The following is a 27,572-nucleotide window of genomic DNA, read 5'->3' on the forward strand; positions in this document are numbered from 1 at the left end:
GAAGTATTGCCATTTTCATGATGTTGATCCTTCCAATCCAGGAGCATAGGAGTTTTTGCCACTTACTAAGTTCTGTTTTGATTTCCTTTTTCAGTTTTCATCATAAAGGTCCTTCACTTCTTTGGTTAATTCCTAGGTATTTTATTTTTTGTGGGGCTATCACAAATGGAGTTGCTTTCCTGATTTCAGCCACGCTTTTCTCATTGTTGGCATACAGGAAAGCCATTGATTTTTGAGGGTTAATTTTATACCCTGCTACTTTGCCAAAGTTTTGAATCAGCTTGAGTAATTTGGGAGTGGAGTCTGTGGGATTCTTTAAATACAAGATCATGTCATCTGCAAAGAGAGAGAGTTTTACTTCATCTTTCCCTATTTGGATCCCTTTTATGTTTGCATCTTATTGCTATAGCTAGGCATTCTAATACTAAATTGACGAGTAGTGGAGAGAGTGGACATCCTTGTCTCGTTCCTGAGTTAAGAGGAAATGGCTTTAGTTTTTCACCATTAAGTATAATGCTAGCTGGAGGTTTGTCATATACAGTCTTTATTGTATTGAGTAATGTTCCCTTCATCATAAAGGGGATCTTGTCAAATGCTTTTTCTGCATCTATTGAGATAACCATGTGGTTCTTATCCTTGCTCTTGTTGATATGCTGAATTATATTAATTGATTTGCCTATATTGAACCAGCTTTGCATCCCTGAAATAAATCCTGTTTGATCATGGTGTATGATTTTTTGGATGAATTGTTGAAGTCGATTGGCCAAGATTTTGTTGAGAAGTTTTGCATCAATGTTCATCACTAAAACACTTTAGAAAGTTTATTGACAATGAGAACATCAAGTTCAGTTTTGATGGTTGAAATCATGCTGAAAGTAAATTTATTGATTATTTTTTAAAATCTTTTTATTGCCAAGCACCAGTGGTTCACACCTGTAATCCTAGCTCCTCAGGAGATCTGAGGAACTATGATCTGAGGATCATAGTTCAAGGCCAGCCCAGGCAGGAAAATCCACGAGACTCTTATCTCCAATTAACCACCAGAAAACCAGAAGTAGTACTGTGGCTTGTCTTGAGCTGAAGAGCTGAAGGACAGTGCCCAGGCCCAAAGTTCAAGCTCCATGACCAAATAAAAAAAAATCTTGTTATTTTAAATGTATTTATTTTTTGTCATCAACCAATCAATCATTTATCTTGATTTATGTGAACAAAAATGGGGGGGGGGGGAGTCACTTCTTTCCTAAATCTTTTCATGGCTGTAAGCTTTAGAAGATCCAGGCTGTCTAAGCATAATCATTATTTCCCAATGAGTTGTTGGTTTTACAAAGTAATTTATACTCTATTATATTTCCTTAAGTGTGTATGTATCAACAAACATCCAGAAGGCTGGGTGTGGTGGTTTATGTCTGTAATCCCAACTAGGAAGGAGGTTGAGATCACAGAAATCCATACCAGTCAGAGTGGTGGATTAAAGATTCAAATCTAAGACCTAAAGCTAAGAAACTACCAGTAGAAAACATAGAGGGGAAAAATCCCAAATAATCCAATTTTGAAATGAACAAAGGCTAAACATACATTTTTTAAATACATACAAATGGATCACAAATATTTGCAAAAACACACAACTTCACTAATCATCAAAGAAATAGAAATTAAAACCATTACACAGTATCACCTCCTATTAGAATGTCTAGTGTCAAACACACAAACAAGAACAAGTGTAGATAAGGATACAGAGAAAGAAAACCCTGATGGAGGACAGAAATATAAATTGATAGAGCCATTGTGGAGAGCCTTAGTGATGATGTTTCTATTTAAAATAGAACTATCTTCTGAGCCAGAAATCTCATTAAGGAGAACAAAGGGAAATTAAATCAGTATGCTTTAAAAAAAAAAATCTGCATTCCCATGACTATTGCAGCACTATTCACAAGATCTCACATATAAATAACCTACATGTCTACTAATGGATGAATAGATAACTAAAATACTTCAGTTGTCTAGTATTCAGTAATAAAAAATAATGAAATCCTGTCATTTAAAAAATATAGATAAACCTAAAGGGCATGATAGTAAATGAAATAAGCCAGGCATATGAAGAAAAATACTGTACATTTTCACTTCTAAGTAGGATGTAGAAGGGTGATAGAAAGAGAGTAGAATGTTAGTTACAGGTGTACTACAGGGGGTCAGGGAGCAGGGAGGAAATGCTGGTCAAAGGGTACATATTTTTAGTTAAGTAAGAAGAATGTCTTCATGAGATCTTTTGTAAAGCATGATGATTATAACTGATGTTACATTTTATTCTTAGGAAATGTCAGGAGAGTGGACTCTACGTGCTTTCACTACGATAATGATAACTATTAGGTAATACATTTGTTAATTACCTAGATTTTACCATTCAGCAATATACATATGCTTCAAAACATCACTTTACACAGTAAATAAATGTAATTTTATATGTCAATTTTAAATAAATTAGAAAGGGATAAAAGATGTTCCTGAAAACAACAACTTTGAAATTTTGGAGTGATGATAAAAATAAATTTAAAATAAATGAGAATAGCCATGTGTGACTTTTTTGACATTAAAAGTAGTTATGGATATTTCAAAGTTTATGTCTTTTCCTAAGACTGCCATTTCAAACTAGTCAATTCTCATGTTCCCTGCTGACAGTAAAATGTTAGAAGACATTTGATATAAGAGTTGCAAATGCCAGCATATCTCTAAAGGTCACTGTAACTCTAACAGGTATAGTTAGAAAACCTATTCTCATTCCCAATTACAACACTACTGTGTGTTCACACCACAATTTTACTTTAAAAATTTTAAAAATTGTCCTATTCAAAGCTATAACTTTATACTATATAGATGAGAATCTTTGCTATAAATTAATAGCTAACATATATTTAATTGCCTGGCCTAAACATTTAATAAACAAACAAAATATTGCTACTTCTAATTTCAAAAGCACTGCAGTCATGGTTCCTGAAGTTTGTTTCAGTGACCCCTGGGATTCCCTGTGTTCTTTCAGAAAACCCTCAAGATAAAAATTATTTTCACAATATTAAGGTTTTGCTTGCCACTTTGACTCTTGTCCTTTTATATATACTCGATATGCCTGAACTTTAAACATTCTCAGATTCAAAGTCTAATACAGTACGTATCAATAAATACCTCCAAAATAAAATTACCTGGAGTTTTTTAATAGTTTTAGCAGTACAATGAGACGCCAAAACGTCTTACAAATAGTGACCCATAATAAAAGAAAGATACATTGAAGCTTAAACACAGAGCTTTGTAGCTCATGCTTGACTTTTTCTCCCAAGGTTGGCATTGTACCACTTGTATCACATCTCCATTTCTGGAATTTTGCTGGCACAGAACTGTTTTGCAGAAAAATTGTTATATGTCATTTTGATCAATTCTATATGCCTAAAACCAACAAGCAAGTGTAATAAAAGTTAAATCAGAAAGCAACTTCTAGGACAAAGAATTATCACACTACTAATAGGTGTTATGTCACTTTCAACTGTTTCTGTGAGAATTATGTTGGTATAAAGAAATGTATTGTGCAAGGTACTGGTGACTCACACCTGTAATCTTAACTAGTCATGAGGCTGAGATCTGAGGATAGAGATTTGAAGCCAGCCCAGGCAGGAAAGTCTGTAAGACTCTTATCTCCTAATAATTAACTATCAAAAGACCAGAAGTAAAGCTATGGCTCAAATGGTAGAGCACTAGTCTTGAGAAAAAAAATACTCAGGAACACCACCCAGGCCCTGAGATCAAACTCCAGGATTGGCTCCCCAAAAAAGTATTGTACAAGTGCTTTATAGCCTGTTTTTTGACCCCTGGGTATATGAAGACCACTGGGTATATGAAGGCTCAATAAAGGACACCTTTCCCAAAAGAAAATAACCCTTACCTCAGAGAGAGAACTTGAATTTCTTCTCAGATATGATCCTTAAATACCCTGTTTTGCTCCTCAATTGGAAAGAGAGTTGATAGCTCCATAAAGAAATACCTTCTATTAAAAAATGTTCCCATAGTTTCTCATTAGATTCTTTAGGCAAAAATATCTTTGCTTAAGAATAACACTATTCCTTTAATGTTATTATACAATCTGTAAGCTTTTATATTTCTTTATGAAAATTACATTAAAAAATAAATTCCCTACTAGTTGTATTTAAGGGGGGAAAAAGTAACTCTTAGGATTGCTAAATACTCTCATTCTCGGGACTCTAGACTCCAAATTTCTAAATATAGAATGATAGATTTAAAATAATGTTTTATAGTATTATGTGAAGAATAACCACTTCCAAAAGTATTTTTAATGATTCAGTGTTCTAAGTATATACAGGTAACCTGCCCTTGTGGTAACCCTCCACATTAATAAACACAAAAACTTCTCTGTAGATTAAAGATATGGGGGGAGGATACAATTAGGTGTGTAAAGATAAATTAAATGTACACTCAATATCATGTCATCATTTACATTCAGTATTTACACTGAATATAATTAATCTCCTCTTACAAAGTGCTGGCTACCATTGGGGAAAATAGTCTATTTAAAGACACAATTCAACAGTAAAAGTGTACAAGCATGATTTTTCTTTTATTTAAATCAGACTGAAAAAAAGATGATGATTAGACAGACAGACAGACACATAGGTAGAGATAGAGAGATATGTAATTTAGTCATGCTAGCTACAAGGTACAGTCCTTGTTAAAGTCCAAGAAATCTTTCAAAGGAAGCATTGAAATACATAAAATTTTTATTGTAAAAGCATCATCAGTAATAATCATACTTATTAAACATTATGCCTCTTTTAAAGTCTTTAAGTATACTATTCAATTCAAATGATTTGACTAAAATTTATACCAACCTACAGCAAATTTATAATTCAAATATAATCTAGTTTTCCCATTTAAAATATGCATTAAAATAATTTCCTTCTCCAAAACATTATTTTTGTATGAACTGTTGATAAACGTGAATCTCCTTGGGCAACCTCTTGGATAAGAGTGTCTTAATCCCCACTACTCCAAAAACTTTTCTCCCATGGCAAGAAGGTAAATGTGGCTATGTGTTGTGCGAGACGACTTTGTGTGTCCTCCAGGTAAGCCCAGAGGGCAGTGTTGTAATAATGACCCATCTGTTCACTACTGGCAACCAGGAAACTTCTAATGAAGACAGATGTGAGTCACTCTGTACAAGCAGGCTGCAGAGTGTTAATGAGTCCACCTAATGGTCACTACCTGCCTCTCTTGACTGACGGATGACCTAACAGGTTCAGCTTGAAAAGCAAAGATGAGTGTTTCACACATTCATTAGGCCTACGCTGGTATTGCTCTCACTTCCTCTCACACACTTACTCTTTATGACTTGTCTTCATCAACTCTCAGATAATAATACTGTTACTGGTTAGACCCAGCCTTTTAAAATAACCTTTGCCAGTACTTTTGAGAATTTAGCTCCCTCAATTTCTCTACTGAGTCACAAGTTATCAAGTCCACCTTCTGACACACCAACACAATGTATGTGAAACACAGAAGGTAATCTTTCCTGCCATAAATCTGCTTTGCCACGTTCATAGATGATTTCACAGATGATTTTATCATCAAAATTAATCTCCCCAAACTGTTACTTTTAAAGTATTATTAAATGTCATTAGATCCTTTAAATTGAAGTTCACTCTAGATTCTGAAACAGGATGTTTACTTACAGAGATCAATTTATAAAATCCAAATATAGCTATAAAAACATATAGAGATCATTTTCCTTTTGAAATATGCTAAAGACATAAATAACTCAAGAATCATAACTTACATTGTTGTCCTTTCAGAATAAAATCAGTACTACATTATACTAAACTCTTAAAGAAAACCTAGTAACCATAGAAACTGATACTTAGAAAAATTAGCATATATGAGATTGGGAACCCATACAACCTTTCTAAAACCATAAATGTTTTATTTACATTCTTCATGAATAAATAAACCTTAGAAATACTCTCCAATGTAAATAATCTTAATTGAGTTTGAAGAAGCTTCTATAGCTTATAAAATATATTATTAATTTTACTTTAAGATTAAAGATAACATATTACTTCATTTGTGAAATGATGAGTTATTATCATAGAAAATCAGATGGCTGGATTGGACTATCTGAATAGAAATTTTGATATTAACAGGCAATCCCCCAAAATCACAATTCAAAGGAGCACATTCACACATTGTACACACATATGCACACACTTACTACCTCAATAACTATTTTTAGAGAAAATCGTTTTTAAAAAGGAAAAGAGAATAGAGCCACTCCAAGTTTAGCAAACTCAAAAGGAACTGCACGATGAAATACAGTAAATGGTAGTTCTGTTCATATAAAGGTTGTTGTAATCGTTTAAATAGGGATACAGGTGGACCTACTGCAACAATGATATGTACAAGTCGTTATGTCGAAAAACGAACTTTACAACTTTGGTGGCGGGAGGGGGGGTAGGAAAGGGGGTATGGAAGGGGCGGGAAGGGATGGGAAGGGATAGGAAGGGGAAACAAAGGAGGAAGCATCAATGCTTGATAAGAAATGTACTCATTATCTTACCCATGTAATTTTAACCCCTCTGTACAGTATTTTCACAATAAAAAATTTAAAAAAAATAAGGTTGTTGTATCACTCTCGCTACTCCTTGCTTCAAAAACAATGCACCAAAATAAATGAAAAATGTCTGCTTCTGTCACTCAAATAATCTTTATGTAACACTTTAAGTGCAATAAGTTCTTTCATCTACATTATTGTATTTCATTAACAGTCTTATGAAGTAGAAATCCCCATAGTTTCTACTTTGTAAATTTAAAAAATAGAGTAGTCTTCCAAGCCATTCTTTCTGCTAGGGTGTTCCCTGTCTCATCGGATGGCTGACTCCATTCATGCTCTGAGATGCCACTGCTGGTAATCCATATATAGACTATTTAGCAAATAAAACTTAAAATAATCTGATTCTCCACAAATGTGTGTGTGTGCACGCATGCTCGCATGCACGTGCGCAAGTGCGCGCGCGCGCGCGCACACACACACACACACACACACACACACACACACACACACACACACACACCTACACACAATGGAATATGCTGTCTATATTTTCTCTCTAACTTCCCAAAACACTACTCACACAGAATTTTAAATGAGAAACCTGGGAGTCATTATCAATACTTGTTTCTGACTGATCCTCCCACATCTAATTAATCACTAGATAAAAACCAATGCTGCCTGCGGCTGGTGGCTCACATCTATAATCTTAGCTACTCAAGAGGCTGAGATCTGAAGATTACAGTTCAAAGCCAGCCTGAGCTGGTTAATCTCCAATTAACCTCTCAGAAGATGGAAGTAGAGCTGTGGCTCAAAGTGGAAGAGCACTAACGCTGAGCAAAAGAACTCAGGGACAGCGTCCAGGCACTGAGTTCAACTCTACAAGTGCCAAGAAAAAATTTTTAAAATCAATGCTAATGTTAAAGACTTGTTCTTTTCTTATGTTTCTAAATTCTTTAATATCTGTAACTGTGTAAATTGGATATTTTGTAATACCTAATCGATATATGTACTAATTAAAGTTCTTGGGAGCCTAAAAATAAAAATCAATACTGAGCCAGCAACGGTGGCTCACACCTGTAATGTTAGCTACACAGGAGGTTGATATGTGAGACTGAAAGCCAGCCTTGGTAGGATAGTCTGGGATATTCTTATCTCCAATTAACCATTCAAAATCCAAAATGGCGCTACAGCTCAAGTGGTAGAGTGCCAGCCTTGTGCAAAAACACTAAGGGAGAGAGCCCAGGCCCTGAGTTCAAGCCCCAGTACTAGCACAGAAAGAAAAAACACCAATGCTAAGAACTATCTGTCGCTTTTCTCTCATTTCCAGTTCCATTTCCCTAGTAATACAGGCATTCATTTGAGAATCAATAACCCTCGTCTCTTTCGCTCTCATTTCTTCAGTTCCCATTTGACTCACTGCTGACTTTGACTCACTGCTGACTTTCTGAGCTTTTTGAAATTACAAAGCTGTTCATGAAGCACATGCTTAAAATATTTACAAACTCATCATCATCTACAAATGGTAAAAATGCTTTCTCACACATTCATGGCTTTATACATCTTCATCACCTATTCCATTTGATAAACATCCACTCAGTCTTCAAAATGACAAACATATACTGGAATCCTTCACTGACTTCACTGAGTCAATGGGGATCTCCTCTGATGTCCTACTTCAATGTATTTGGGTCTAAATGAATACTTATTTAAATACTTGCATCTTCCAGCGAAGAGTGTGAAAGGGTTCCTTAATTTAGGAAACTTTTCTCTATTATTATTTCTATACACAGCATATAGCAAGTGTTCAGCTGTTCATTAAATGAGAAGTAATAAGAAATATCACTTACTAAGCATTCATACACATCATACACCATTTTAGGCGGTGTATGAATGTGTCTATTCACATCTGATGGAAGAACCTTTTATTGATATTATTACTTACATCTTAGAGGACTGGAATGGAAAAATAACTCAATGTCACAGAGTTAATATGTGACAGAGAAAGAAACTAAATGCAATATGATCCTAAAACTTTAATTCTTCATCACTAAACCATAAAGAAATCCAACAAGGCTTTCTTCTTTTTATAGTTTTTTTAAATCATGAATGAATGTGACTTCTGCATGAAAAATTTTCTGATACTAGTCAGGATGCTCTTCCGAACTCTTCCAAAAGAAATTGAATCACCATGCAATAGTTAATGATATTGAAGCAATCACTATTTCAACTTCTTCATTCTTCTCACACATAATTTTACCCAATTACTTTTTTTTTAATAATTCAATCATTTTCTCCTATTTCATTTGAAATCTTTTATCTTCTCTTTGAAAACTAACTTAAATGCACTCAAACTTTTGGATGCAGTAACTCTTCCAGGAACAATTATTTTGTGTTGGGGAAATGTATACAATTGTGAATAAGTCTTAATTAATTCTTTGGCCATCCTTGAGCCATGCTCTTTCAAGATCATCATCATATATTAGTAGCTTCAAGAAATTGTCAGATGCCTATTATAAACCCAAGCATTCAGGTAACTTAATAACTATTAAATACTAGCAACAATACATGAAAATGCTAATGTTTGCATCAGAAATAATAAAATAATTTACCCATAAGTGAAAACTGAAAATGTCAAAAAGACTTATCTTTTCTGTCTTGTAAATTCTCTCTCTCTCTCTCTCTCTTCCTCTCTCTCTCTCTCTCTCTCTCTCTCTCTCTCTCTCTCTCTCTCTCTCTCACACACACACACACACACACACACACACATACACACACACACACACACACCTTTTTTTAAAAAACTCAGAGGTTTATACTTGGTAGGCAAGTACTCTACCACTAAAGCATGTCTCAAGCCTTTATTTTCTTTTATTATTATGTTTTTATTGTAAAAATACTGTGCAGAGGGGTTACAGTTACATGAGTAAGGTAATGAGTACGTTACCCCCTCCTTTGGTTTTCCCCTACCATCCTTTCCCTCCCCACTTCCTCAACTCCTCCCTTCCACCCCCACACCCCCCCCCCCGCAAGTTGTAACATTCATTTTCAACATAGTGTCTTGTACATCTCATTGTTACAATGGGTCAACCTGTATCCTTATTTAAGCATTTTGTTATAACCCTTCCCCCTCCCCAAATGCTTTTTTAAAGCATAATTTTAATTACATGAAGCTAACACTTTCTATTTAGTATCTATTTGATATTAGTAAATTATTCTTATGTTATCTTATGCTGACCCAGAGAATAATTTCTTCTCTAAAATTACATTTTAAAATGCAACATTTAAGATACTAACAAACTTACTGGATTTATATAGATAAATTAGTAGAAAAAACAATGTACAACTAAACACTTGAATAAAATTTTTAAACACATAGTTCCATACTACCTACATCAGGAAGAATTTTGAAACTAAAATTTCTCACTTGTATCTGTTCAAATAGACTACAGGGTAAAATTTTTTATATTGTCACATCAAAAGATTTGTGTTTTGGTTCTATTTTGGAGTTATTTTTGGTTAAGCAATAGCTTTATTTGGTTTAATTTACAATGTATTCTTTTTAATTTAATTTTATTGTCAAGGTGATGTGCAGAGGGGTTACAGTTATATGCATAACGTAGTGAATACATTTCTTGTAGAACATTGTTTGATTTTTTATTTTTTATTGTGAACATACTGTACAGAGGGGTTACAATTACATGGGCAAGATAATGAGTACATTTCTTATCAAGCATTGTAGCCTCCTCCTTTGGAACATTGTTTTAATGTGAGCAAGGATGTTATATCAATAAAGAGCCAATGAATTGGCGCCACCTAGTGGAATTTTACTGTTTTCTTAATGACACAAAATAAATTGCAAATATTTTATATTACGTTGCAGTAGCAACAAGTGTCAGTCATGAGTCCTCTTATAGAGTTCATTACATTATAAAAGATACTATAATAATTTTATCAGAAGTGTTTGTCTTTAAGTTCTAAGGAATAAACTGAAATGTAGCTACATTTTTAAGAATGGAATATATATTATATATATATATATATATATATATATATATAGGCTTATTCTAATAACCTATTGAAGATGAGAATTCTATCACACTACAAAATTCCACCATCGAAATTCTACAGTCAGACTACACTCAGAATGCTATTCTTAGTTTTAGATACCCTATGTAAAAACAAGAAAGATTCACAAATTGAAGAAGGCTTTATGTGACTTCAAAAGAAAATGCATGATCTTGAATGTACATAAAAAGATATTGAAAGGAATTACAGGGAAGGGAGAACAAAAGGGAGGCAGAGGAAGAGAAATTTAGGTGAGATTAAGAAGAGCATCTTAAGAAAGAAGAGTGGTTTACTGCTGAAACAACAAAACTTCAGAGGGTTGTTGTGAGTTCCTTATGACAGGAAGTGTTCAAAATGACACAAAGATCACTTCTGCAATACTTGCTGAGTGGCCCAGCCACCAGACTAAGTAAATCTTAAGGAACTTTATTGTAATCAACTCAATGATGTTAGAACCTGGAAAAATTAAAAATAGCTACTTTTCAACTTACCCTTTTTTTCTCCTGTATTAAGTCAAAAAATCGTGGGAGAAATGAGGCACAACTTTCTTGGTGATCTTTCTTCACATTAACATTTTCATAATGGAGTGTCTTTTCCCTTTGGAAAATGCAGACAGAAATGGAAATTTCTGAATTTTGCATATGTCAATATTTGCTTAAGCAAGAAGAACATTTATAGCAACATTTCCTGCCTTAGAAGTATGTAATAGTAATCTAATGGTAGACTAATATATTCAAATTTTTATAAAAATGCATTTCTTATTTTAACTAGTTGTTCTTTTTCCAGTTCACAGCATTATTATGAAACTGTTTGAACAATGATTCCAAAACCAAAACAAAAGGTGACACATCATGAATTGACCCTAAAAGCTAACAAAAGTTTTCTGTGTACTTTACTCACCAAAGGAAGTCTATATAGGCTATTGTAACTCTGCTGATTTCCCCTGTGGACATTTTTTAATTGTTATAAAGGTAATATACAGAGGGGTTACAGTTACATAAGAGCCTTTTTTAAAAAGAAAATGTCATTCCTTCCTTTGCATTCTCTCAGTGGGTGACAGGATTTTTTAGTATTTACTCCTACCATTGTATTATTCTGAACATGCTATTTATCCTTTCTGATCCTAGAATTTTTCACTGATATTATAGCTAAAACAATATAATTACACAAAGACTTATTGTAAGCGTTAACTGAGGAATACATATACAATGGGTGGCACAGAATCTGGCTCATAAAGACAACAATATCAGTCAAAAGGGTTGCTCTAGAACATAATACATCTTGGAGGTTTTCATACTAATTTTCCTTTCCTAACTGAATAGTCTAGGCGGTATTAACAAAATGCTATACTATATAGTAAGAACTACCTTAAAGCTATGCATTTTTTATTGTTATCATTACTTACTGGACTATATCATACTGTCCAGGCCCAGGACCTGGCTGTATAGGTAAAAACTGTCTACTTGAAGAAGTCCCAAAATGTATACCTTTGTATTTTAGAGACGCTCTGGGTGCATCCTTAAACAAAAAAGGAAAGATGAAGCGTAAGTTCATTAAGTTATAAAAACAATGTCTTAAGTCTAAAGCTAAAGGATGGATAAATATGGATTCATGGGTACCACTAGTGAATGCTTTGTTCATTAACAGATCCACAAATAAATATAAGAACCCTAAAATGTTATAGCACTTTGCTAAGCTAAAATAGTGAAGAGTAACACTATAAAAACAATAGTTTCTCTTGAAAGAATTGTATTAACCCAAATCTTTCTTAATTATTATTTAAAAACTCTTTTATTGAAAAAATAATTTTAATTAATGGTAGAAAATAAACTACATAGTAATTTTAATTCATTTGAAAGACTAAGTTTATAAATTATATTGTAAAATAAGTTTTATTAAAATATTTACTATACATTGAATAAAATCCCCCTAACATAAACATATATGTTTAACTATATAAAAAATGTAGCAAGTGTTCTTTGGAGCTATTACTATTTAAGAGCTGTGTAACTGAACATCATTCCAATCAAATGAATGCAATAAATAGCAATGTTAGTAACAAAAGTATTTCAGTTCAAACCCATACCTGCCACTGCCTCACCCAAACATTTCAAAGGAAGCATATAAAATAATCACAATTATCAGTGTCAGAAACTAGAAGGAATCATTTACGTGCCAAAGACTAACAAATTTAATAAGACATAGCACAGCAGACTAGAAGTGGAAAAGGCTCCTGTACCAGGAGAAAAGAGCTATCACTGGAAGTTTTTAACATCCCGGGGAAGACAATAATAACTGGAGATAAGTATGATTCTTCAGTACTGAGGAGGCAGTGATTTCTAGTCAGATAGGAACCCCTCCTAAATGTTTTGAGATGCCATAATAAAATCCAAAAAGAAGCTAGTAAAGCCGGATATTAGAGTTGAGCACAGAGAAGTCATCACAGGTAGGACTGTTCGGGGATGCTTTGGAATAAAGCAAACCAATCAGAAGATAGATGTGAAAACTACTTCTATGGGAAGCAGCTGATTATGACAACCCTTATTTGGTGTCACAAGAAGGGCAATAACAAACACTGTGGATTTTCTGTGGAACAAACTTTCCTAGTAGATTGTTCCCACTGGATTTATACTTCTATCTAGTGACATGCAAAGCAGCTATCATGAAGAGTCTAAGAGAACTCTTTTGTTGAAAGCATGGATAAAAGCTGGTACTGCTTTCACTGCCTTGTAATAGAGCATAATGGTTTGCTGTGCGGTAGAGAACACTGGCGGAAATAAATGCCCAGCAGAAAGCACCATCTGGCAAGCGGTGCCTGGCCCAGCAGCAGCCATACTCCAAGGAAACAGACTTGTCCAGAGCATGGATGACACAGGCCCTCGGGACTTCTAGAAATACCTAGCAAAGAAAATTCCGGAGATGTGAGGTCTTCTACCTGAATAGGCAAAGACAAGTGATACTGATATTTCAGCTTTTAACATCATCATTTATTGTTATAATTGCCTTTCGTGCCTGTAATGTAATTAAAGCCCAGGCAACGTTGTGTTATACAAATAGAAAGGATTGATCTTCATTATCTTCTAGATATTTTTCCAGCATTGGACATGGTTTCAATGCACTTGGGTTGTTGATCTCTATTGATCCCTTCTAATGAATTAACACAAAGAACAGACTATTATGTCCCTCTCCTTGTTATAAACATTCAGCTTGTTTCAGTCTTACAAAGCAATGTATCAAAGGCATTACTAGGAAGGCTAGTGATACATGATTCTGAAGTCCAGCACATTATCAAACTAAGAATAAAAACTAAAATAAGCTTTCTGAAATTAAAATAAGCTGTTCTGTAACACATAAGGAGAGCAATACACACACACACACACACACACACACACACACACACACACACACACACACACACACACACACACACACACACACACACACACACACACACACACACACACACACACAACTCTTTGGGACTCCTAAGTATAACACAAAAGAAATAACACAGACCCTCCAAAGTTTTGTGTCTGGGAGTTGGGAGACAAATGCTATAACACCAATACCATAGACAAGTGGCACTGCCCGACATGTCCAGCAGAGCAGCAGATGCTATTAGAGAAGTACTGGAACAAACCCAAGTCACCACTAGCATGACTGAAAAGTAGCTTGTTCTTAAAAAGTCAGTGTAACTCCATATACCACATCCAACAGGGCTTAGGACAAGAGATGGCTCCTCACCAACAATCCCTTCTTTTGCTAAGTGTCATGGGTTTTTAAATACATGGACAATTTCAATGGTAGAAAGAACAAATATTCCTATGAATGCTGTACTTTACTTTTGCTTAAAAATAAAGCTAAATTCGGCAACTTTACAGATTTTTTTTTACTATATATTGTTCTACAATATAGCCTTGCTGAATATGTTAGATAGTTTATGTACTGCAAACAAGAACATATCTAATATAATTACCATAACTTATGTCACACATCAATACTTTAAAAGAGTACCTTATGATAGATGGGGAGAAAATGATGGAAGGTGTAACACTGATCACGATGCACTGTACTTTTAAATTGACATGTTGAATTAAAACCCCTTTGTACAACTACTTAAAGATAATCACAGAAAGTGAACCTCAATAGAGTATATCTTGTGTCACTTTTTTTTGAGGGGGTCGGAGCTTGAACTCTTGAGCCTAGGCGCTGTCCCTCAGCTCTTCAGCTCTAGGCAAGTGCTCTATCACTTGAGCCACAGTGCCACTTCCAGTTTTCTGGTGGTTAATTGGAGATAAGAGTCTCACAGACTTTCCTGCCTGGGCTGGCTTCGAATTGGGATCCTGAGATTTCAACCTCCTGAGTAGCTAGGATTATAGGCATGAGCCACTGGTGCCCAACTTTGTGTCACAGTTTTGGGACTTAAAAAATGTCGTGCCCAGCTTGTTTCAATGGTAAGGATTGAGCCTAGGCTCTTGTGGATACTAGGCAACTGCTCTGTCACTAAGCTATCCCCTTAAATACATGTGAAGCTTTTATTCTAGAGTGTGCATGTGTGTGTCCCCTCCCGTGGCTTACGTGCTAGTACTGGGGCTTGAATTCAGGACCTCGAGTTCTCACTCCACTTTTTCTGCTCATAGTTAGAGCTCTACCACTTGAGTCATATCTCATGTGGGCTGCTCGCTAGTTCAGTGGACACCATAGAGTCTTGGATTTGTCTTCCTAGACTGGCTTCAAACCATATCTCATCTTCCTGAGTAGCTAGGATTATTGGTGCAAGATTGCTGCCTAACTATAATAACTATGTTAACACAGAGATTCAGGATCTTGCTTTCCTCAGATGAATTCACATTACTGAGATTTTTATGGTTCAACTATTAAACAATTCAAAAATGTAATCAAGTAAAAGTAAAAAATGCAGATGTATGCATGAACACAAAAAAATTCAAAACCTTAACAAAACCCTTTTCCAGATTATACAATAAAATTTATTTCATGTATTTAATATGTGAGCAACAATTGCTTGGTGACTTCTGTAGCATTCAGATGAATGTCCAATATGAAATTAAATTTATGTCTTAAAAGAATAGAAAGAAAACAGCGAATAAATTAATGCACTAAACTTTAGATCACATTTGCTTTTACCTCAAAAGTATTGACAGTACCAACTTCAAGGTCACTGTCAACTTGGAAAGTTATTAGCAAATAAAATATGACTTAATTGAAGCATAACCAGCATGAAGCTACATCATTTTAAGTGAATGCTGTAATAAAATTTAAAGAAGAAATATGAACTGCCACTCTCATTGACACTTAAATGAATGAAGAAGAGACTAGGCAACTTTTACCCCACATTGTTCCATAATTAAATATGGAAATGGAATGTGTAAAGAATTAACAGCCCACAGTGCATCCATTTCAACAGTAATGGGCTGCTTTCCAGTGTGGCGGTGCACAGGTAGCTTCCCACATGTCATCAAAGAGCACAGTGTCATCATTCCAATCCAAATTTTAATGTGAAGCCCAGTTTTGAACATACATGTATTTCTGACAGTTACTTGGGCTCTTGTAAAGCATGGAGAAGGTAAGTTTTATCTTTCAAAATGTTATACAAATTAATTTAGATAGTGAATTTCTCTTTGCAGATTAAGTTAGCTAACATATATCAGTTGCTGGTCTCAGTCCTATATAGCTCGAGTCTATGTATGAACTTTTTCAGATATCTTCAGTAGATGTGACTTAACGGTTTAAGAAGAGCCCCAATAACTACCCATCTGTTGCTTTCCTAATCTTCTACTGATATTCACACCAAAAAGTTGAGCCCACACACAGTATTGTCTTACTAAGCAGCTAAAGAGCTACAAAGAATTACCTGAGCCAGGCACCAATGTCTCACACCTATAATTCTAGCTACTCAGGAGGCTAAGATCTGTGGATTGTGGTTCCAAGCCAGCCCAGGCAGGAAAGTCCATGAGACTCTTATCTCCAATTAATCACAGAAAAAGCCTGAAGTGGTGCTGTGGCTCAAGTGGTAGAGAGCTAGCCTTGAGCAAAAAGGAGCTCAGGGAAAACGCCCAGGCCCAGACAGAGTTCAAGCCCCAGGACTGGTGTAAAAAAAATTATCTGAAATTTGAGTAGTATTAGATTGAATGTTATTACAGAATGAGCATAGTAGCCTGTGAAGAATCCACCCTTCTTTGGGAGAAACAGAAGAAAATAATGCCTTCAGTTACTAAGCTTTGCCACTCAATCTCAAGCTCTCAATTTCAAGATGAGAATTTCACAAAAAGAAAATAAAAGGAAAAGAAAAGAAAAATCACAACTCAATTCCAATTAAACTTCACTGAATCTTTTTGAATACTAAGAACTATGCCTTTAATTTATATGTAAATCTGTGTTTTTACATAACTTGTTTTCATAAATTACATTTTGATTTTTATTCTACTGAGTACAAGCTGAACTGACTCAGTAATTACTAAGACAGGTTATCAAATAAATTGAACCTATTGTGAAATGAATTTTCTTCCTTTTCTCTATCTTCTATGAATAATTTATCCAGAAAGAAATAAACTTTACATGTCAAAGTAATGCTTATTCATGTGAGAAAAAGACTTCATACATCGAGGAAAGCTTGGAGGCATTATTCTAGACTTAAGATAGATGATACATTTTTCCAAAACAAAAAAAGAGTCCACATTAAAAAGACCATTTTAAATCAAGAATTATACTTTGAGATTTAAAAATCAAGAAATTACTTATATTAATACCAAGGATCTATAACTATTGTGAAAAAATAAATATTAATTCCACTATATTAGAGTATAGCTTTTCCCCAGGGTATTTTCAGATAAGACTCTAAGCACCAAAAAGTTAAATAATTTGAAAGTAACTATTAAGTAATAGAATCAGAAAACAAACCTAGGCACTCTAGCTCCATATACTGAACCTCATATTTTGTTTTTCACCTTGCAGAGAATATACTGGTATCAGACCATACACAGTTCATCATAATTTTTTACAAAATTGACCTCTGCTCTTATGTTAAGGTATCTTAAATGCCTAAGTAATGTGCCTCTATTGATGAAGACTAATTATTAGCTGTCTATTAAGATATGTTAGGATAAACATGGCATGAAAACCAGGCATGGAATAGAGAAGAGTAAAATCCTCTTGAGACATAAATCTCCCTGGCCAGACAAAAATAGAGATTTTCAGAGAGAAAACCGAATACACATACTCTTTAAAGAGACAACAGAAAACGTAATATTTTTATCAAAGTTATTGACATTTTTAGACGTTATTTCTTGAAATGTTCTCTACTACCCCTTCCCTCTTGCCTCTCCTTCTGGGTTTGTCATTATGCATGGGTTGGTAAGTTTGACAGTCTCTCTCAGGTCTCTGAAACTATGTAAAGACTAGAAATGAAACCCAACCCTCTGGGTGCTAAAAAAAAAAAATGTGGGGAAGAAAAACTAAAATAATTTATAATAACAGAAATGAAAATATTACTAGAGGAATCCAGTAATACATTTGAATTGCAGAAAAAGTATCAGTGAACTTGAAGACAAGTCAATTATTATTTCAATCTGATGAAACTGGGTATCCATTTTGTCTTAAAAATAACCCTCCAGAAATATTTATAAATTAAAAAGATAGAAAATTTAAAAGAACTTAAAACTGAAAATACCATTCATAATAACCATCACCAACTATGGGACAGACAGACACTATCAGTACTCCTATCAAAATATATACGTTGTATCTATTCATAAGAAAACAGACACAAGTGTGTCTTGCAAGTGTCTAGGTTGAAAAAGCATAGGACAAATGAAGAAAAGTTCCAAAGTAAAGGAATCTAAAGACATGACAACCAAACATGACTGGTAATACTAGATTGGACTCCAAACCAAAACCTTTTTTTCTATATAATATATAATTGACATAATTAAGAGAAATATTCTAAGAGATCTGTTGACTCGATAATGACATCATATGTATGGAATTTCCTATAATAATTGCATTGTGGTCATAAAAGAGAAAGTCTTACACTGAAGTCGATAGGGAATAACGAGGCTTCGTATCCAAAATGTATTTTGAAATGGTTTAGCAAATAATATAAGTATATAGGAAGAAAAATTATTAAGAAAATAATAAAATGTTAACAATTATAGTAAAATAGTGTGACTGACACATAGATATTATTTCTATTATTACAACTTTTCCATGAATCTTATGCAATTTCAAAACTTGATATTTTACTTTATGTATACAAGTGAAAATGGAACAACGGGGTCTGTTGAAATTGGTTTGGGAAGAAGGGAGACAGGATGACGGAGAGTGAGAGAAAGCTGACTAGAGGAACACTGTATGTATACAGAGACATCAAAATGAAATCCATCTCCCTTGGTGCTAATAAAATACAAGAGGGGAGGGAACTAAAATGAAATAATTTTTTAAAGAAACATATAAGTGGAGAAAATATACGAATTTGGTCTAATACATTCATGAGGTTAAATCTGGAAAATTAAACTCTAAATGAAAAAGAAATCATCATATATAGATAACATTTATTTAAATGTTTTTAAAAAGCAGGAATTAGCCGAGCACCAGTGGCTCATACCTGTAATCATCAGGGGGTCTAAGATCTGAGAATCGCAATTTGGAGCAAGCCCAAACAGAAAAGTCCACGAGACTCTTACCTCCAATAAACTACCCCAAAAAAAGCTGTGGCTCAAGTGGTAGAGAGATAGCCTTGAGCAAAAAAGCTCAGGGGTGGGGGCATCCAGTCCCTGAGTTCAAGCCCCAGGACTGACAAAGAAAAAAGAAAAACAGAGCAGATGTTAATATTTGTATGAGAATAGTAATAAAACCAGCATAATAAAAATTTAGAGAAGTTGAAGTAATAACTAGTAACATATTTAAAACATTTTAAAATACAGCTACGAATTGTTGCATAGGTTTTATATGTACATTCATATATGCATATGAATATATATGTATGTATACTTTCTATATATGTATGTATATATATATATATGTATATATATATGGGTGATGGGTCCATGGATATCCATTATATTTTAACTATGTATTCAATTAATTATATATATATATCTAAAACAATAAAAATATTTTAGGAAAAATATGCTATTAATTCAATTTTATATGAAAAGCTCTAAAAACTCCCCATGTTACCAATTGCTACAGACCAAATGGCTTCTAATGGCTTGAGCTTAAGTCCAAAGACAAAGAGTCCTATGAATAAATAACTAAAGTTGCACTAGCAATGAAGATCAAGCTAAATCCTGACAATGTACTTACCATAGATGTCGCCTTAGAATTTCCTCAACTCTACGCTTAATTGTTGCCATTTATTTTTACCAGGATTGCTTCTTCCAGATCTCATAAAAGTATTTTAAAAATCTACTGCATGAAGCCACTGAAATTTGGAAGTCTATTTGTTATTGCCGTTAGTATTACATGAATTAAAACACAGTTGTAAGTAATCTTCCACCTGTCATCATAAAATGCACTCTACTTACAAATTGAGGTTTGTAGTAGGCAGGACCTAGTGTGCTATCATTATAGGGTGCAGAGAGCCTCTTGACAACGCCATCATCATTAATTTCATAGCCATGTGACTGTCTATAGGAAGGAATTGAAGGGATGTCGAGACTTCTGTTAACTGCAGAGGGTCTTGAACTTTTCTTCAAAGATAAAATATTTTACAAAGATGAAAAAATATTTTGTTATTTATTCAAAGGTAAAAGGAAAGAACACAATAATGAAATATCAAATTTGACAACTAATTTTACAACTAAAAGGCAACTATTAAATATTGGCTTAGTAGATTTCATAATATGAACTGAAAATGTATTTTTGTAAATGTAGCTTGAAAGAATGAAGTCACTTTATTTGAATGCTGAAACCAAGGGCACAGGATGACCCATTGCAACAAAGATACTCACAAGACACTATGCTGGAAGAACATAAATATCAAAAAGCAACAGTTGTTTTCTATGTGTCACCACTAATTTCAACTGTATTGTTCCATATTTCATTCATTATTTCTCAGTTAAAAAACATAAACCTCAAGAAGCAATCATTGTCTTCTATGTCATCAGCATCTAGCATTATGTCCAGCATACATAGTTGCTCAGCATATGCTTGATAAACCTTTCACCTGAGTAAGTGAATATTTACTTTATCCCTACACACAAAACATCTGATGTTTAAATACAGGTTATTAAACTTAACTTCAATGTCACCATACGGAGATTATCCAACTAAGGGCTTAGCACTAAAATATGAATTTCTAAATAGTAAACTGATTAAAATACTTTAATATGGGCTCTGTTATTATAACAAAAGGGAACCACTATAAATAAATATGACCATGCCCATTAAGTAATATTATTTATTTTGAAGGAGTATGTCAACCATTTTGATTAATCCTCTATAAATTATGTCTTTCCATAAAACAGTAGTCCTCTCTAAAATTCTTACAGCATTTAATTACATGCTCATTAATTTATCACCTTTCACATTTTGTCTTGAATAATAAGCTACCGATATGTATCTCCCATCTAAATTTCTGACTTCCTTATTTCATCTGTCTTATTTCATGGTATTTTGGTCTTATGGTTTGGTTCGATATGGGGGGGGGGGGGAGGGTTATGTCGTTTTTTTTTTTTTGTGGTGCAATGGTCAACTTCAGAACATCATATATGCTAGGCAAGTGCTCTACTACCTACACCCATTGCCCAGGGAATCACATTTTTAACTTCTCTGTTTTATTACCTATACTTTGAACAGTCTCTAAACTTATGTAGACTATCCTCTATATAGGAAAACCAGTAGTTTTTGAAATCATCCTTATATCCTTACATCCTATACACTGTGGACACAGGAAGCGATTATAGATTTACCAAGAACAAAAAGGGAACCTAGGAATACAGCTAAGTCCAACAATTTCTCTATTTGATTTTATCTAAGGAACATGTCATTATAAGCATAATTTAAAATGTCAACATACGAACTGAAGATGCTCTTTAGCTTCTAGTAATTTCTGGTTCATATCTAATGAACCAGGATAGCACTGATCATAGCTTGCAGGTCCTGGATTGTCTGAAATAATCTTCTTAAAACGTATTTCTCGGTTTTTCAGACTGTTGCCTCCTTTTATAGTACTCTAAGTTAAACAGAAGAAAATTACAAAATAATTAAAAGAAGTATTTTATAACTAATTCTTATTTCATAAGTATTCAATATTAATACAAGTTTTAAACCCCAACGTAAGGAAGGTAAGACGATGAACAGAAAACTGTTCTAGTAAGAGGATGATAAGATGACAATTACAACTTTCCATTTTAGCTTTAAAATTGAACTAAAATTTACTGTAAGTAAATTTACTGTAAGTAAATACCATAAACAGTTTTAAAACAGGAATCTAAGACTGAGGTTCCCAAAGCTATAAAACAAAGGGGTAACTTGCATGTTCTGCAAGCCATTGAAAAGTTTACACTTCTAAGGAGATTTTGAAATGCTGGAACTCATATATTCAATGAATAGGCAAATTTTCCAGCTTGTTTGGTTATTTTCATAAATAACACATTACATATTTCCAGGGAAGTTTATGTGTGCTTAACAGAAAAACTTGATTTTTTGCTGAGATTATTTTTAAGCACTGTTTATTGGGTAGATAGCACACATTGGAAGGAATCTCCCATGGCTCATCATACCACATACATCAATTCTAAAGAATCCAAAAACTGTCAAGTTACTGATAATCACTTAAGTCAATAAAATTCCAAAAGGATAAAATACAATATGCATTATTATGAAGATATTGACATTGCTTATCTACTATTTCTTCAGCCTAATGTTCTTCCAACTGAGCTATTTTGGCTCAGCTATACCTACCATTTCTGAGCATCATGTATAGTACCATGGAAAATACTCTGGCCACAGACTCATGAGACTATGCAAAACAGGGCAGAGATTAAACTATGGCCTGAACACTGGCACCAAACTCAACTCCTTCACTCCAGTGCCATTCCTTTTGTACATACCTGGACCATTTGCACAACTCTCAGGAGCTCTAATTTATCCAAGAATGCCATTTTCCATTCTCATGGACTATTCACTACCTAGTAATATTTTATCTCTTATAGAGTATAGAGAATAATCAGGCAAGCAAAACCAAATGCACTTAATTTCTGTTCATTTTAGTCTATAAAATGTAGACCGAAAAGAGTAGGAAGATGACACAAACAAAACTTACATATGACAAATAGTATTTCAGAGCATGAAAGGAAAATATGGTTTCTATTAACTGAGACGATCATAACTTTATAAATGTACCTGTGCTTTTGAAATATTATAGTGTCCTGGACCTGGAAGAGCTTTTTCAGTGTTGGAGGCAACAGTAAAAGAACTTTCTCTGGCACTCCATGAGAGAAATGGGGCATAGCCACCTGGTATAATAAAATCATACCACTGTCAGTTAAGATAGGATTCCAAAGATATCTGAGAAAAGAGACTTGAAACACATGTAATCACATAGTTACTTCAACGTTAAGACTATGGTTTTAGAATTAGTCGTTAGTCACAGAAGTTAATGCATTAAAGTTTTCTAATGTAAATTCACAAATATATAGAGAGATATAGATATATAATGGGCATAAGATCCTGTAGAAGAGATAACCTTATTGAATAACAGAAAAAAATACCTAGAGGAAATAAATACCTTTTTTGTTCTAAGCAAATTTTCTTTTTTTGGGGGGGGGGGTCCAGTCGTGGGGCCTGGGCCTGGGTGCTGTCCCTCAGCTCTTCAGCTCAAGGCTAGTGCTCTACCACTTGAGCCACAGCACCACTTCTGGCTTTTTTCTTTTTGCTTATGTGGTGCTAAGGAATCGAACCCAGGGCCTCATGCACGCAAGGCAAGCGCTCTACCACTGAGCCACCTTCCCAGCCCCTTGTTCTAAGCAAATTTTCTTGGCATAAAAATGACATTTATATTTTGCTAATGAAAAATATTTCTTCCTCAGAAGGCCTATGCTTTTAAAACAGCATATGTTATTTTGAAAGTAATAAATATGAACTTACAGAGACAGCCTAGATAGAGAGAAGTTGAAGTAGGTGTACAGAAGATAATTGCCTGGACAATATAAAAAGTTAATGTGACTTTTCTATGGAAGTATTATTACATCTCCACAGGAAAATTTAAATGATAGTTCCACAAAAGGAACGTTTCTTCTTATTTATAGCTGTATGCCAAATGTTTAAAGTTAAGATGACCAACTATTCAAGCTTTTCAGGACATGGAACTTCAGTGTTTAAAGTAGGGTAGTCCTAGATAATTCAGTATGGTTGGTCATCTTAGCATTGTGCTCTACATAGTAAATAACAAAGAATATCTGATACTCTAAATTACAGGCATTCATTCAACAATATTGAGTGCTTTGTTACATATATGTATGATAGTGAGGGTACAGTAATGAGTAAAATAAAAACTGGCTACAAATAGTGGATGAGGCAAATAAAAATGCTATAAATGCCACCAATAATTAAGATATAAACACCAATGAAGGTTCTGGAGAATTGGGGCTAGTGGAGTTTGAGTTGGAACATCTAGATAAATTGACATGTGAGGTGACAAATACAAACAATAAATCAAAATGACAGATAAAAAAATTAAGAATTTAAGAGGAAAAAAAGAGGAAAGAAATGAATTCAGTTTGGGAGATATTGAGTTTGAGGTGCTGACAGCAAAAGATAAATCAAACTGGCATGAAGCAATAAAAGTCAGACTGTTGTGAGAAAGAGGGAATGGACTTAAAAGATAAGTTTCACAGCCACAGTGATAGACACACAACACAGAGCATTATTCACAAAGAAGATAGAAAGAAGTAGGACTTTAAAACAGGTAGTCATCTTCAGTGGCAGTATCTACACAACAATCACACACACATATTAATCATTTTAACTTAAATAAGAATAAGCTACATTTCTTGATATGGTCTCCCAGTATTTTACTTAGCAAATAAGGTCATCATTGTTGACCTAAGCACATAGACTAATATATAGGCTCATGTACCCTTAATGTTTTTGAGGCAGATAAAGCTCCTCCATGAAAGAAGGAATCTGTGAAAGATAATGTCACTCTACTTAGAATGAATATAGAGAAATAATATCCAGCTAATAGGGAGTGTTATTTATTTTATAAATAAACTTCAGCAATGAAATACTTAGCACCATAGTATCAAGAGCAGTCACATCATTAGAGGAATATGTTTTGTCACAGTATGCTAGGTCAGTTGTCTCTGGGGAATTTTCACTTTGATAATTGTGACAAAATCAAATACAATCTTCAATAGTGCTGAATCCAACATCACTTCCAGTCATGAAAGCAGAGCAGCTCAGACCTGTCCCTTCTGAGTTGCAAATCATAGATAGAAGAGATTCTCCCGGCAGAGTGGCTTTAAGCCAAGGTAAAGGAGCTACATACTAAAGTAGAGAGAGTAAGAGGATTGGCCAAGTGGCTAAGAGAAAGAGTTAAGAGAGAAAGGTTGGGAACAAATATCTGTTTTTAAAGCTCCAAGAACCTTAGCTTTTGTAAAGTTCAATGTAATGTGTAAATGATATAAAATCCCAACATTAGCTCTTGCCATGTCATACTCTGCAAAATCTACCTGCCACTTAGTTGAAATAACAGTCTAGTGTATTAGAGATCTAAAAGACAGGTGATGTATAATATACGTAAAGATGGTAGCTTCTTGTAAACTAACATAGGTTAACAAAGTATGATCCTTTAAAAGTTTAAGAAGGGCCTGTTTACATGTTACTGTCTTCTGAGCAGAGTGAGCAATGAGTTATGTTTAATTGTGCTATTTTGGTTCATAAATCTTTAACATTTTTTTAATTGAGATCTTTATGTTATATAACTGGGCTAACAACTGGGAATAATGGAGTAATGATTTCTGTCTGGAAGCAGTTCACATTATAGTAGGACTTCACTTGCTTTTACAGTAATTACAACACATAATCAAAGTGTTTTAAAAAAACAGAAAAAAAACCTGAAAACAAGTTGAGTCAGAGAACTTCATTTGCATTGATTGATTCTCAAAGAATGAATAGGAAATAACCAGAAGGAGGAGGAAGACAGGGCCTCCTGGGCAAATGTATCAACAGGTGGAAAGGCACAGAAATGAGAGAGCATGAACTCATAAACATTACAAAGCTGGAATTGCTGAAATAGAAGTCAAGGAGAAAGTATGGGTCCCTAGAAATAATTAGGTAAGTGGGAGACCAAGTCAGAGATTAGAACAAGAACTTTACTAGCATGGCAAGGCCTTCACATGTTTGATCTTGGTTTTACAAGTTTCTTTTGTGTTTCTTACGAATACTATTATCTTACAACGATCGTTCTAGCCACAAGGAGAAGATGTGCAGACTGAAACTGAAGAAATGAGGACTTGAACTAATTCAGGGGCACTTGAATGGACAGAGAGAACCGATCTGAGGATGCCTGTCAAGTTCACGGGGTCTTCAGGATCAACTGGAATGGTCTGGCCAGGAAGTAGGCTGACATAGTTCCTTAGCTGAAACCATCCAAGTAGCAGCACCCAAAATGATAACAACAACAGTAAGTGGGGAGGCTGAAGACCTTCAGGTCAGAAGAGGAATCACCTGGGGGGGGGGGGGGAGATCACATCTCCAAAGCTGATTTTCATCTGAGAGTGATCAGAACAGGAATGAATAACAGTCGAGGACGGAGATGAATGGTGATGTGTGATGAGCAGTAAGCGAAATGGAAAACGCAGCGTGTGGCTGGTTTTCAAATACTGCAAAAGCGACACATGTCTGATGTGAATGGATGTGTCCGATGGACAGGAGGGCGAAGCGGATGGGTACCCACAAAACAGCAGGGGCCACCGACACACGGGTCTCGGGTGCGGCGAAGCCAACCGAGGCGGGGATGGAAGCCCTGCACCTGAGTCCCCTTCCCCGCCTGCTTCGTGTGCTGTGCCTGGGCTGTGACCGCCACCACTTGGCCGTGCGCAGGCGGCGCGGCGAGGCGCCCGGGCATCTTACCTGCGTCCCGCGCCTTGGGGAAAGGCACCTGGTAGGACCCAGGGCCCACATGCGCCTCGGTGCTGCCCCCCTCGGCCAACCTGAGCAAGCGCGGCGCGCGGTCGTACATCGCGGCGGTGGGCGGGGCCGCGAGGCTAGCACCCGGCCGCTAGGGGCGCTGCGGCGCCACCGCGGGCCGACGCCGCTCCGAGGCCTGAGGAGGATCCGCGGGCGCCTGGGGGCCGGCCTAGGCTCCAGCTGCCTCCTACCATCCTGGTGTCACATGGTCCCAAGGGCGATTTCTAGCCCTAGCGTACAGTGGGTGGGGCAGGGAGGAGTCGGGACACACACCCAGAGACCACGAGACCTCCGGCCCACCACCCGACAGCGCAGGCGCCTCCCCCGGGAGGGACTTTTAGGAAGCCGGCGCTCCCGACCGGCTGCTTCCGGCCTTGGCTCCGCCCATTCCCCCGCCCCGGAAGTCCGAGGACTCCTCCTTCTTCTCCCTCCCCCCCACCCCGGAGGCCGAGCTGTGGGAGGTTGTCTCTGACGCATGCGCATGCGCGCCGAGGGCGGGCCTTCCCAGCTCGCCTGCCCGCAGCGCTCCTTGGAGCTGGAGCAGAGAAGGTGTGCGGGGCTCCGCTGTGTGGGGCTCCGGGGCTGACTGCTTTACCATGCCAGAACAGCCCTAAACAACACCGGTGAGGGAAGAAGCCCTGTGACCCAAAGTGGCAGAGTTCTAGCTTTGAGCACCCAGGGACAGCACCCAGGCCCTAGGTTCGAGTCCCACGCCCAACAAAAATTAAATTAAATACAGAATAAATCCAGA

The 27,572-nt window shown here is 35.6% G+C and overlaps 1 protein-coding gene across 5 annotated transcripts in view; it reads right to left on the reverse strand.

Annotated features, from left to right (window-relative positions):
* The window catches only part of Stpg2 (sperm tail PG-rich repeat containing 2), a 272,154-nt gene extending 245,010 nt beyond the window's left edge, over positions 1–27,144 (reverse strand). For 4 of the 5 annotated variants that reach the window (XR_011371903.1, XR_011371904.1, XM_070022306.1 and 1 more), the window contains exons 1-6: positions 26,765–27,144; positions 23,033–23,145; positions 21,705–21,860; positions 20,212–20,376; positions 12,075–12,187; positions 11,161–11,266 (exon numbers count right to left, since the gene is read on the reverse strand). Coding sequence is in view for 3 of the 5 variants with exons in the window: in XM_070022306.1 (XP_069878407.1) it covers positions 11,161–11,266; positions 12,075–12,187; positions 20,212–20,376; positions 21,705–21,860; positions 23,033–23,145; positions 26,765–26,873 (762 nt within the window). In the remaining 2 variants the exon portion in view is untranslated. The remainder of the gene's footprint in view (positions 1–11,160; positions 11,267–12,074; positions 12,188–20,211; positions 20,377–21,704; positions 21,861–23,032; positions 23,146–26,764) is intronic. The other variant, XM_070022307.1, reaches the window with a different exon arrangement.
* Between the last annotated feature and the right edge of the window lie 428 nt (positions 27,145–27,572).

The sequence above is a fragment of the Dipodomys merriami genome, unplaced genomic scaffold, assembly GCF_024711535.1.
Source record: "Dipodomys merriami isolate MVZ:Mamm:240054 unplaced genomic scaffold, mDipMer1.0.p SCAF_15, whole genome shotgun sequence".
Lineage (NCBI taxonomy): Eukaryota > Metazoa > Chordata > Mammalia > Rodentia > Heteromyidae > Dipodomys > Dipodomys merriami.